Below are 13277 nucleotides of genomic sequence, written 5' to 3' on the forward strand. Positions count from 1 at the left end.
TGTTTTTAACTTTTAAGTTTAATACCTTTGCTTCATCTGTAACAGTTTTTTTTTTCAAACACATTTTCTATGTTTAATTTTTATGTGCAAAACACTTTATTCATTTATTTTTTTTAAGTACTGTTTGTTTGTTCATGTTTATGTTTGAATTGTGCCCAGTGGTATGCTGGCTCACCTTAATATTCACAATACTTTTAAGAAAAAGACCAGTGCCTCATTTTTTAATGAACATTCACACCTGCTAGAATAGACTTCACTAGAATAGAAATGTTATTGTCATTCTTTGAAATAAATAGCGGAAAACAGTTTGGCAACTCCAGTGTTACCGCGGCAGCTATGCTATTCTATTTTAGTGGTCATGATGGTGATACTAGGAGAGCTAAGTCCATGTTTTTAGATACATTTTAAATAGTGTAAATAGCATTAGAACCACTGTTTTAGAAATTCCAATTACAAGTACTCAATTTTACTTTGAACACCGATACCTTGAGAATGTGTTCGCGGTAACTAAATCAACTTGGAAAGAATTCAAATAAAGAAATCCTGACACAAGACCTTTTTGTTCAATATATCTAACATGTACAGTATCTAATGTCCATTTTTTAAAATCCTATAAGTCCAGACTTATTTCCATGATTTTGATATCATTCCTACTGTTTTTCATCAATGAAGACGTCACTACCGTGGAAGACCAAAATATTGTGTGTGCTGAAGAGGGGCGTAAAGAGAATCGCTCGCCAAGGATTCCGACTGCAACTGCAGCTGGGGGAAGTACCAGCAAACCCGATGGAGCACTTATCAATTGTCATCTCAGAGGTTGGCTTGCAGACATATTGTGCTCAGATGCTTGTGTAGGAACTAAAAGTGAAACATCATAAAAATAAAAATAAATACCATAGTCAGGTAAAGTGAAGATGGGGGGGAAAAATCTAATTCAGTACGGTAATATTGCAGTGTTTTGTGATGTCTTCAGCTGTCCTCAAGGAGAAACGTATGCGCCCACTGTGTGTGTAGGTGTTGGTGTGTGTGCTGTCCAACAGTCTGAACCATGAGGAGTGGCCTCAGGTGGTATCAGAGGACATTCGCCGTCACCTGGAAAAACTGAGAATTACCGTGGTCACTCTGAGAGGACGCGCTGAGGGCCAAACCCTGCTGCCCCTTCCTCTTTGTGTGGAGATGGCACGACCTCAAGAGATTGAACTTGGGTTAGCGGGTCTAAGCCCCACAAAATAAAATGTGTTTTAGAAATAAGGATGTTTTTCCAGTCTGAAGGGTAGGAGCTGATCCGGTTCTTGTTGTTCTCTTTCCAGCAGCCCCAGAGATTGGCCTCTGGACGGAGGCTTGTTGTACTCGATAGAAACGTTGATTGTTCAGTGGTCTGGACAAATATGGAATGTCCTGAAGAAGGACTCTGGAGACCTGCTGCTCCAGGGAGATCACCCGGGGCCTAACGTGGAACTCCAATTCTGGACCTCGCATAGAGAGAATCTTGTTGGAATTCAGTCACAGGTACAGGCCTCTATCATCATCATAGTATTCAGGTACAACCTGGTTTGAACTTAGATCCTTTGAATGTGCATAAAATTCTAATTTTTACCCAGTCTTTTTTTGCAACCTAGTTCGTGGGACAATAACAAATGATGTTTTCAGATTCAGAGTCCCAAAGTGGAGCAGATCATGGAGATTTTGAAAAGAGTCAAAAGCAGTTACTATTCCTCTTTCCAGGACGTCTCTGTCAAAGTCAACGAGGGTGACTATGCATATCACAGCTTGAGATATAGATAAATTGGATTCTGTATTTGCTATTACTTGTGGTTAGATTGAAGCTTTGTTAGACTCTAATGACTCTATGTGGCTGTCACAGGTGTGCTGGAAGCGCAGGACATTGATTTGTATCTGCACCCTTTGAGGAGGCTCATCAGTAGCCTGGAAGAGAGAAGTTTTCCTCAAGTGGACACTCTGCTACCGCCTCTCTTCCACACACTCTGTCTCATCTGGAGTCGATCACAGTACTACTGCACCCCACAACGCATGGTTGTTCTCCTGCAGGAGTTCTGCAACCTCATCCTGGAAAAGGCAGAGCGATGAATCATGTTGTACGGAAAGTATGAAGATAGACAGAAACTTTATTATATGACAAAGTTTGTGCTTCATAGGCCTTTGCCTACCTGATCCCTGAAGAACTGTTTAAGATGGAAATTGAGGAAGGGCGGGAGAGAGTCCAAATAACCATCTACATCCTGCGCACCTTCAAGCAGCTGTTTCACACTCACTGCCAGAAGATTCTCGAGTACTTCCAACACGGCCAGACTGTCAAGCTTTGGGAGTTTCCCACCTCACTTGTGTTTCAGCGCTCGGACAACATAATGGAGAGACTGTGTATGATTGAGGTAGGATGGAAAATTGACCTTTAGTCTAAACATATTTATTTTAACCTTTTTTTTAATAATGCTTTGTTTGCAATCGAGCACATTGCATTGCTAACATTGTAATATTGTATTTATCTGTTGTTTGGTGACAATTGACCCTTTATGAGGTTCCTCTTTAAGTCATAGTCCACTGCCTATTTCTTAAAAACTTGGTATTTGAAGATGGGTTTGTAGAGTTTTTATATCCACTTTAGCCTATGTATTTCATCTTGCTAACATTTTCCCATGATATTTTTTCAAACCAATTCACACAGTGACTTGAGCTGAAATTGTAGATTCTCTCACTCATGCATAGGAGCTGTTTGCTTCAGCGCTGGACTTTTTGAAGCTGGAGAAGGTGGAAATCGGTGGTTCCAGAGGCAAGATCCTCAACGAGATGGTCTTCACCATGAGTGAGGAGTTTCAGGACCGCTGGCGAACCCTCAGGGAGAGCAAATACGATCCATTGGACTACACTAATGATGTAAGGCATCGTAAGTTGCTGCCTTTGTTAGGGCAATCTTTACATCGGTTCATAAGTTTTTCACTGAGACTCTCATAAGGCACAGCCAACTATTTTTGTGAATGTTATCGTTTTTCAAAACACAGCCAGAGTCATCAATATTAATTTAATTAATTTAATTTAATTTAATTTAATTTAATTTAATTATTAATTAATATCATATAATTATCAATAATCATTTGATTGTTATTCATTTGGTTACAAGCTCTGATTTGGGGGGGGGGGGGAGTCTATAGGAAATGTGCCAAAGCAGAAGAATCTAAAACATCCATCATGTATATTTTAATTTAAATATGTATCTCTCATCTGCAGGATTTTGTTCATCAATACAAATCTTCTATGGAACAAAATAAAGACTTTGACCAGAGGCTTGGAACTGTCCTCAATCTCGCATTTCAGCACTCAAGAAATCTCAAATCTACAATTAAAGTGTGTCTCTTTTGCCTCGACTCATTTGTGTGAATTGATTGAATATTTTACATTAATCTTAAGAGCTTTTACTTTAATGAGCCAAGGCTCAACCTTGAATCACCCTTACACATGATCCAAGGCTTTATTTGAATAATTTTGCCAAAAATGTGCTCGATAATGAGAAATTATCGCTGCATCCTCTTCAGCTTTTGAAGGTTTTTGGGAACCTGCTTGAGCGACCCAGAATCCATCAGCTCTTCAGTCCGAACTACATTGTATTATTGGACATGTTCAACAAGGAAATAAACCACTGCCAGTTTCTACTTAATCAACACAGAAATGGGGTGAGAGACTAATATGTTTGTTGGATGGGAAATTTTAGGTGCAAGTGCTCCACATTGATTTTTGGGGGGTGACTAACCTATTTCCCATTACTCATTGAAGCTCAGGCCGAGTCGGTGTTTTTTTTTTTTTTTTTTTTTTTGCTGATTATTCCTTTCACAGCAAGGCTCAGTTCGGAACACTGAATATTTTCATCATCTTATTATTATTATTTTCTTCCAACCCCATGTTGAGCACTGTATTTGTTTTGGTGGTTCACTTAATTGGGGGATTAATAATGGAAATTATGCTTGTATGTTTCAGCATCTGTCAGGAAATGTGGTTCTAGGAAAAAATATGCCCCCGGTGGCTGGGCGGCTGAAATGGTCTCAGGGGCTTCGGTGTCGCATCTTGGCCAACAAAGGCAGCTTGTGCCAGCTTGCTAATACGTATGGACCGACTACACACACGCACACACACACACACATACACAGACATACACACCTTTAGCTTGGAACAACCTTGGAGGTGATCTACCATTCGAGATTGAAGGAACGGCTTCTTCGCTATCTAAAGTCTCTTCTGTCGTTTCATTCCAGGCCTCTTGGTGGCACTGAGGTCGACATTGCTCTCCTCAAGTGTGAACATCTTCTGGAAGATTTGGAGCAGCAGGACCAGGGTTTTTTTTCACAGTGGACTGAAGGCCTGGAGGAAATCTGTCAAACACACCTGGAGGATCCCCTATTGACTCTTGACCCCACCACAGGCTTGTTTCACGTCAACTTCAGTCTTGCTGTAAGCACAAACCCACCGCACACCTGCACAATCATACAAAAAAATGAAAAAATCACGGTTGCGCCCCAGGACATAAACCTGCCAAAACATATCTTGGAATGTGATTAAAAATATTACACATGCTTTACTGTGCATAGAAAAGTGATAAACAAGACATAAATTGACTATAAGAAACGTTTTTGATAATTAAACAGCATAAACTTACAACCTATTTTTAACAAAACGTTTAGGAAAGTCTGATTAAATTAAATCCATGAGTGAAGTTGGATGAATAAATTTCTTGCACAAGAAAAATTACACTATTAAAGTGAACTTCATTTAGTCAGGCCATAGAATTGTTGCATTGGGAAAAAAAACATTGTCCAGCATTTAGTGGCATTTCTAGGCAAATACAAACCTTTTTGCATTGGTGTCAATTTAATTATTTTTCGTAATTGGTGGCAGGGCTTAGTCCTTGTCCTCTACAAGTAGTAAATGCAGGATGTCTCATACTACTGCTCCCCTATTTTCCAAATTTACCATAACTACGCTGTCTGGGGAAGTATGCATGAATCGATACATCAAATCATACTTTAGACACCTCATTTTACACATTTGGCACATTTTGCAGTTGACATCTGTGCTGAAGGAGGTGAAGTATCTGGGAATGCTGAAGCGCCAGAATATTCCCAAAGCAGCTCTTCAGCTCTACTCTAATCGGGAGCGATTTTGTGTGGTGAGTTTTAATATCCAATTTACATGGACTGTATTTTATGAAACTGTAACCTATGAACCAAGCCTGTACTCAAAATCATAGATTGTGCCTTGCAGCAAACTCAGACATTGATCTTGGTGACCCAGTGGTACAACCATCTGAAGAGCACCATCCTAGATGTTGAGATGGAACTGGTAAGAGATGAAATGGACAGGACCAGGCGACAGTTGGATCCAGCCCTGCTAGAGCTGACCTGGGCCAAGGAGGATGTGTGGGACTACATTAAGAGCACAAGAGACCTTGTCCAGGTTTCGACCGCTTTACTTCTTCCGTAGTTTCCAGATCAGGAATCCAAATTAAAATCATTGTCAGACCTAAAAAAAAAAAAAAAAAAACTGTTTGTGACTGTTGGCTTGACAAAGTGTGTCAAGGGACCCAAGACGATAGAGGAGGGGTTGTTAAAAGGGCCGCTGGGTCCAAAGACCAAAACTCTGGGTTTCTTTTCATTAAAATTTAAGTGAAATTATGTGAAGCTTTAACTTTGATTTTCCTCAAATAGGAATTTGGAATTGTCAAGTTCAGTATGTGAACTGTCTGTCATATTTTGTCACCACTAGAGCATTTGGAGTCGCATTCAGAAGAGCAAAGAAAATGTGGAGGCAGTTCAGACTCTCATGGGAAAATTCAGCCAGCGTCCATGTGTTACAAGAAAGAGTCGGGACTCTACTCTTCTGTTGTTCTCTGACATTGACGAAAGTGTTACCAAACTGCACGCTCTCATCAGCAGCACGGGCGAGGAGATACACACGCTTCTGCAGGTAGAGATGATATAGTTCAAGTGGTATTTGTGGGCAGGGGAGCATGCTTAAAATGCAACTCTCACATTTTAGAATGCAACTAAAATGCATGACAGATGTCATTTTAAGTGGATCCTGAAATTTAACCCAAAAGCCCAATATCCCTCACGTTCTGTGAGTAGTAATCTCTGATCCTGCTTTTTTTTCAAGGAGAACCGGTCACTCCTGAATGTGTCCGACCTGAACAGTAGCGAATGGCAGGCCTACACTGACTACGTGGACCACATCATCCTTGGGGGCTTCTCAAGCGCCATCCGATGCTCTCTTCAGTACCTGCTAGACAATACTGATCCAGCCCAGCATCTCGGTCCGCTGTTTGAGGTCCAGTTGGTGCTGAAGGGCAGTGAGATGTGTTTTGAGCCCTCACTAGATTCCACCAACAGAAACAACTTCTTTGATATTGTGGACAACATGGTTGCCAATATTCTAAAAATGGCTTCGTTCATCCCCAGAGTTGCAAAGTACAGGCATCTCGATAATTACCAGGTCAATCCACACATAGTATGCATCCATTATGTCCCACTTCCGGGTGGCAAGGGAATTTTTTAAAAAGTTACTTCCATTCCATCTGGCCATGGCTAGACGATAGTAAAAAAAAAAAAAAAAAGGTAAAACGGCATACCCCATTAGAACTGGCTAGTCTTTTCCAAGCATTTTTGCAATCTTCTGTGTACAACTGTTTGTATATACTTGATTTACCCACGTGTTCTGCTGAATGAATATTGGGATTATAGGAGGAATATAGGAAAATTAAAAATACTTAAAACCCTTTGTGGTGTATCACTGTCACATTTTGAGTTCAGGTCAGGGCAAGTAAAGCACTTCATTGCCACCTGGAAGCATTTTGGCACCTCTTCTTTACATTACAGACATTAAGAAGTGTTTTTTTACGCATAAATATACATATTTTCCTGTCTTTTCCTGTTCATGCAGAATGACATAAATGGAATGAAGGATTTGTCAGAAATGTCTTGTGCTCTACGCTCTCGAGCACGTGCAGCTATGGCCAAGGTATGCAGATACTTGTCTGAGCATGAAAGTCCATTTGTGGTGCAGCTGAACACATGAAATGTTTTTTTCAGGTCAGAGAATATCGAGAATTGTTCAACAGCTATCGCTACCTCTGGACTGATGACAGGTCAAAATGTGGTTAGACATGTTAACGTTTTCTTAAGGAGATGATCTGCAGACTCTCTTTTTCTTTTGACATTCATAGGTCGGAGTTTATGAGACAGTTTCTGCTCTACGGTCATGTATTAAGCTCTGAGGAAGCTGAGCTGTATGCTGACTACGAACTGAAGAAAAACCCACCTACATTGGAAAACTTCAAAGAGCAGGTTTCTTTTGTTGTTTTTTTTTTCCTTCATGGTCAGTGTATAAAGCTTTGTTTTTTTGGTAGATCAATCTGTTTGAGTCTCTCCATGAGAGTGTGAGCAAGATGGAGGAAGGGAGGGTGTTCTGTGGCTGGTTACAGCTGGACATCAGACCTTTCAAGCACACGCTGATGAACATCATCAAGAGATGGAGCTGGATGCTCAAGGAGCACCTGCTCAACCACGTTAACCAAAGGTCGGCCATGTGCATGCACACAAGATGATTGAATATTTTGAAAGCATATGTTGGGATTTCGTTTCAAGCCTGAAAATCTAATTAACATTATCGTCACTTTTGAAGACTTATCAGAAAATACGTCAAATTTGAAACAAAAAATGTACAATCCTAACCCTTCTTTTAAAAATTCTGCAATTCACTCATGCATTCCAACATTTTTAAGAAAATGACCATTCACCAATATAGAAACAATGTGTCTGCTAAACATGAGAATTTAACCCGTAAAGTTAAAGATACACAAAAAGTGAGCCATTGCCAACTTTTGGCCACAAGAGTATTTAACACAAGTAAATACAAAACAATTCATTTTAGGATTGTTTTCTATCATTTGTGCCATACAGCCACATCCATTCTTTAACATGTGAGTAATTGCATAATCAACATTTTACTCATTCCAATAAAATGTCTTCATTCATATTTTTTAATTCACCTCTTTAGATAATTTGTCAATTGATATATTGTCAACATAAAAATAATTATCCATCCATCCATCCATTTCATTTTCATTTTCTTCACCACTCATCCTCACAAGGGTCGCGGGGGCTGCTGGAGCCTATCCCAGCTGTCAACAGGCAAGAGGCGGGGTACACCCTGAACTGGTTGCCAGCCAATTGCAAAATAATTATTAAGATAAATTTACATATAGAATTTTTATTTCATATTTATCAAATTAAATAAAGGTTTAATTTAAAAAAATCTATTATAAATAATAAAATAAAAATGATAGTAATTTTGTCTGTTCTTGGTTTCCTTTCTTTCTTTTCTTTCTTTCTAAAACTGTCAAAATTCGACTTAGTCAATTACGTTACTAGGCAAATTATTTTAAGTATAAATTGTAGCCTTTTTTACCTTACCTTCAAATGACCTGGCCCATCTGTCTGTTTCAATAACCAAATGTGGCTTGCGCACAATGGTTTGCCCCCACAGTCAACTGGTACTGTACATTGTAATGTTTCTCTCGATCTTGTCAACGCTGAGAGACAAACATCGTATGAATAAAACCCCATCCTTCTCTGTTCTACAGCGTGAGGGATCTGTCCACTTTTGTACACAACACGGCACATGGTCTTTCTAACAAGGTGTCCAATGGTGACTACCCCGGTCTGGTGGACATTATGGGACACCTAATGGCCATGAGAGAGAGACAGCTGAACAACGAGCAGGACTTTAAACCTCTCAAATCTACAGCAGAGCTCCTGAAGACCTATGGCCAACAACTCCCAGATGATGTCTACGCACAGCTAAAAGTGGGTACATATATGCACACACATGGCGTAGACAGTAATATGGGATGTCCTAAAAGACTGTGGCCACCTTTCCTCAAAATTAGAAGGGAAACTAAGTCATCTAGAGGAGTCATTGTAATTTTAATGTCCAGACTTCCAACACGTTTCAGTTAACTAACTGAGTCTTCCAATAATTACGCTGTATACCTGAACATAAGCTCTTTCATTCTTGACAGCCATTTGCTACCGTCAGATCTGTGAAGTTTTGATTCTTTTTCGCCGACCTCACTGCATGGTTCCTCTTTCCTCAAGCCTCATTGAAAAAAGTCATAAGGTGTGAGGTCAAGGGAATGCAAAGTACATTCGAGGGGACCAATCAACGTTTTGTTGATGCTGACTTTCAGTGCACTCTCCAGATAGACCTTTCCTGACTTTGCGTGAATGACTGCTCTAATGAGAGCCAGGTGTTTTCATCAGTGGTTGTAGTTGTAAGCCTTAATTTCAATCTGTTTCTAAAAAGAAAAAAAACGATCCTGTTTCGAGAAATTCGCAATGGATTGGGTGAGTTCTACCTTGTTGTAGCAACATGACGGCTGTAACTTTTCTCAAATTGGTGCTGAACTGCTGTCTGGGGCAAAAAAAAAATCTTGGTCAGCAATATGTTCCATTCTCCTATTTCAGTTTGCGAGTCAAGGACAAAGAATGGATACTGGTGGATGAAACTCCAAAGTCCAAGCTATCAAATGCTGAAGGCCTCATGCCTATCCAAATCATTCCAGAAACCAAATATACTGTGTGTGTATATGTACATATGTATATAAAAGAAGTGTATAGTGACTTTTTGGCCACACTGTGTATTGATCCATCAGCATGTTTAATGTCCATTCTTTAAAACCACAAAACAGGAGCTGCCAGAGATGTGGACTAGTTTGAGGAAAATCGCTTTCACAGTCAAACATGAAGTGGCGCCCCTGCAGTCTAAGGAGGTTTCAGTCATCCGCAGGAAATGTGTGTGGTTTGAGGTGCGTTTAGTGTGTGAGCAGCTCCCATAGCCTGCCGGGAGCAAAACTGTCTCATGTTTTTCCAAGCATGATAAATGACTGACACCACTGTATGGACAGTTTGCAATGGAGGGTTGCTGTGAATGCTGAAAAATCTGCCAATTTGTTTATTTACATATTTAGGTCAAGCAGTATGAGTTCAGAGAGCGGTTCCGTAGTGAAGCAATTTTTAAGATCAGTGTGGAAGAGCCATACAAGCAAATTGATAAGGTGAGCATTTGCTAAATTGCTACTGCTTGAAGAACTCGGCAAATTCATGTTTTGCTGATATTCTCAAAATTTTATAATCCCTGGAAGAGTAATAAGATCCATAGTATTTGACCAATCGTACGCAGCGTTTTACAAAATGACACCATATGAAATTAGATGCTGATTATGCAACAATCATAAAAGGAGAGAAAGCTGCAAAGAAGAAAATCCATTATGGCTGGCATTAATAAAGTCTTACAACACTGCACACTACAACAGCATTATTATTGGGTCTCAATAAACTAAACAAGCATGTTTCTCCAGTCTAATCGAGCAGTAGCTGCAATGGAGGCGGAAATGAACTCGCTGAAGGACACCGCCGACCTGTTCGAGGTCAGCTTCCCAGACTACAAGCAACTGCGTCAGTGTCGCACCGACATCATTCTCGTTAAAGCAGTATGGGATATGGTCATTTTTGTCAAGGTATGAAATTTCTACATTCGAGGTCGAAAGCACAACACTGTGCTGTTGACCTCAAAGACCAACCAGTGCAAATCTGTCGATGCAACGCAACATTTCATTTTTTTTTCTCTTACAGAGCAGCATAGTGGATTGGACCAAAACTCAATGGAAAGAAATCAACATTGAGCAAATGGACATGGAGCTCAGACGTTTTGCAAAAGTAAAACTTTTGTAGATAAACATGATGAGCAATTGAGAAAGGATCTCTCATATCCCCTGTATGTCTAACAATCAAGGAGATGAAGATGCTGGATAAGGAGGTGCGTTTGTGGGATGTCTACATGGGACTGGAGTCAACAGTGAAGAACCTGCTGACCTCTCTGAGAGCCATCAATGAGCTCCAGAACTCTGCTGTGAGGGAGAGGCACTGGCAACAGCTAATGAACACCACCAAGGTATCGACGTGTCTTCAAAATGTCTGATTGCTTCTGTTGGGCCACTATTAGAACCCAATGAACCATCTTGAAATCTGATACTAGACATCTTGGAAACGCTTTGCTCCACAGGTAACATTTGTGATGGGAGAGGAGACCACCCTTGGGAACCTGTTGGAATTGCAGCTTCACCATGTCGAGGATGAGGTTAAGAATATAGTGGACAAGGCCATGAAGGAAATGGCGATAGAGAAGGTCAGCATTACCACACATTGCTTCTCCAATAAATAGTTGAAAGTCAGTAAAAATAATGAGAAGTTCTGTGTCAATCAGGAAACATCCTTGGGGTAAACCAAAACACTACATATCAGGCATCGCTCAATACCCCAATATCTGAAAGGGACCAACTCTTATACAGTTCACTGTACCCACTTTTTTTTTTACTTGCGATATATCCTAAAGAAATAAAAACATCTATTTTCTGTCAGGTATTGTCAGAGATAAAACAGACATGGAGTGTTATGTCATTGTCCTATGACACTCACTCCAGCACTGGAATCCCTGTCCTCAAAGCAGATGAGAACATGATAGAAACTTTGGAAGATAACCAAGTAAGCCTACGTCCTATCAGACAAGTTGAGACAGTTGTCCAGATAGTTGTGCTTTGACAACCATGACAAAAAGTAGAGGGGCATGATGAATTTCTCTTCAGGTGCAGCTGCAAAACATCCTCATGAGCAAGTACGTGGAATATTTTCAGCCAGAAGTGAGCATATGGCAGCGGAAGCTGATGGTGGCTGACGTGGTCACCTCCTTGTGGATGTCAGTGCAGAAGACCTGGGCCCACCTCAACAGCATCTTCACCAACAGCCGTGACATCCGCAGCCAGCTGGCCAGTGATGCGGAGCACTTCTGGGGAATTCACAATGATTTTCAGGTAGTTGATGTATATAACTGCTCATAAGCCTACATTTATCTTGTTGCTGTTACGCAGTCCTTCACTACAATCTCTTTTGCCAGAGTTTGATGAGTGAGGTGGTGCAGAACAGTAATGTGTTAGGGGTGACCAACGGGCCTGGCTTCCTGGAGAATCTGGAGACACTGCAGCAGAGGCTGTCTGTGTGTGAGAAAGCCCTGGCAGATTACTTGGAGACCAAGAGGCTGACATTTCCCAGGTTTTATTTTGTATCTGCCAACGACCTGCTGGAGATTGTCTCCAAGGGAACACAACCCGTGCAGGTAAGAGATCAAATAAAATGAAAGTGTCTTCAAAGGTGTTGGAGAATGGAACTTTGTCAATGGTTTACATTAAACTCAACTTTGGCCAAATGGGCATTTAGATTTTCAAAAGCACACTATAAAACCATTGGCCGTAAAACATACGATTACTACAAATTCAACAATCTAGGTTGCTAAACATTACACGGCATTAGCGTTCAATCAAGAGAGACCAGCAAAAAATAAATCACTAAATTTAAGTTAAATCAAGAAATGACTTGTAAGAGTATCATGAATAAACGGTTTCATTCCATATTCACACCACATGATGGTATTTGATTACAGAGATGCAGAGAACATAAACATTAGTGACATGATGGGAAAAATATGGGGCAGTAAAGGACGCGTACAGAAAATGAGGGCTGAAACCCCCCAAAAATACATCAAATGCTGTGATGCCTTTGAGTAAGGAATCTCGAGCATTTTCTTGTAAAGACATTGGATCTTGTTAGATTGTGCACCTGTACCTAAAGTTGAGTGAGGTTCCCAAAGAAATTGCCATTTAAGAACCCAAAGAATATGTTTTTTTCAGGTGACCAGACACTTGCTAAAGCTGTTCGACAATATAGCAGATCTTCGCTTCAAGGAGTCACACAGAGGTGAAGGAGCACTAGTGGAGGGGGAAGTAGTTGCCATAGGGATGTGCAGTCGAGAGGGAGAATATGTTCCATTCTGCAAGCCATGTCTTTGTGAAGGACAGGTATGAAATGCCACATTTGTTTTAATGCAACTATCATTAAACCCACTTGTGGACATGTTGACTGAACATTTACTGATGTTACAAATAACTCTTGCTGGTCCATTTTTCGCCTCGTATTTTATATCCAAACCATGTTGTAAATGGTGTTTGTTCCCCCAGGCTGAGCGCTGGTTGGTTGCCTTGGAAAGCACAATGCGCAGCACCATTCAGAAGGAGATTCAAGAGGCGGTAGCTGCCTATGAAGACAAACCACGTGACCAGTGGCTCTTTGATTACCCGGCACAGGTTTCACACAGTCAGATGTGTG

The 13277-nt window shown here is 40.6% G+C and overlaps 1 protein-coding gene across 1 annotated transcript in view; it reads left to right on the plus strand.

Annotated features, from left to right (window-relative positions):
- The first annotated feature begins 1161 nt into the window (after positions 1 to 1161).
- The window catches only part of dnah9l (dynein, axonemal, heavy polypeptide 9 like), a 39923-nt gene continuing 27807 nt past the window's right edge, over positions 1162 to 13277 (plus strand). Inside the window, exons 1-30 of the mRNA XM_061838577.1 lie at positions 1162 to 1205; positions 1311 to 1509; positions 1651 to 1750; positions 1865 to 2076; positions 2157 to 2390; positions 2725 to 2892; positions 3244 to 3360; positions 3549 to 3686; positions 3988 to 4112; positions 4263 to 4458; positions 5069 to 5173; positions 5269 to 5460; positions 5770 to 5970; positions 6160 to 6495; positions 6943 to 7020; positions 7092 to 7147; positions 7226 to 7346; positions 7409 to 7578; positions 8645 to 8867; positions 9752 to 9868; positions 10031 to 10117; positions 10421 to 10579; positions 10695 to 10778; positions 10855 to 11013; positions 11125 to 11247; positions 11481 to 11603; positions 11705 to 11929; positions 12013 to 12231; positions 12803 to 12970; positions 13130 to 13255. Coding sequence (XP_061694561.1) covers positions 1177 to 1205; positions 1311 to 1509; positions 1651 to 1750; positions 1865 to 2076; positions 2157 to 2390; positions 2725 to 2892; positions 3244 to 3360; positions 3549 to 3686; positions 3988 to 4112; positions 4263 to 4458; positions 5069 to 5173; positions 5269 to 5460; positions 5770 to 5970; positions 6160 to 6495; positions 6943 to 7020; positions 7092 to 7147; positions 7226 to 7346; positions 7409 to 7578; positions 8645 to 8867; positions 9752 to 9868; positions 10031 to 10117; positions 10421 to 10579; positions 10695 to 10778; positions 10855 to 11013; positions 11125 to 11247; positions 11481 to 11603; positions 11705 to 11929; positions 12013 to 12231; positions 12803 to 12970; positions 13130 to 13255 — 4590 coding nt within the window. The 5' untranslated portion in view covers positions 1162 to 1176. The remainder of the gene's footprint in view (positions 1206 to 1310; positions 1510 to 1650; positions 1751 to 1864; positions 2077 to 2156; positions 2391 to 2724; positions 2893 to 3243; positions 3361 to 3548; positions 3687 to 3987; positions 4113 to 4262; positions 4459 to 5068; positions 5174 to 5268; positions 5461 to 5769; positions 5971 to 6159; positions 6496 to 6942; positions 7021 to 7091; positions 7148 to 7225; positions 7347 to 7408; positions 7579 to 8644; positions 8868 to 9751; positions 9869 to 10030; positions 10118 to 10420; positions 10580 to 10694; positions 10779 to 10854; positions 11014 to 11124; positions 11248 to 11480; positions 11604 to 11704; positions 11930 to 12012; positions 12232 to 12802; positions 12971 to 13129; positions 13256 to 13277) is intronic.

Source organism: Syngnathoides biaculeatus, chromosome 13 (assembly GCF_019802595.1).
Source record: "Syngnathoides biaculeatus isolate LvHL_M chromosome 13, ASM1980259v1, whole genome shotgun sequence".
NCBI lineage: Eukaryota > Metazoa > Chordata > Actinopteri > Syngnathiformes > Syngnathidae > Syngnathoides > Syngnathoides biaculeatus.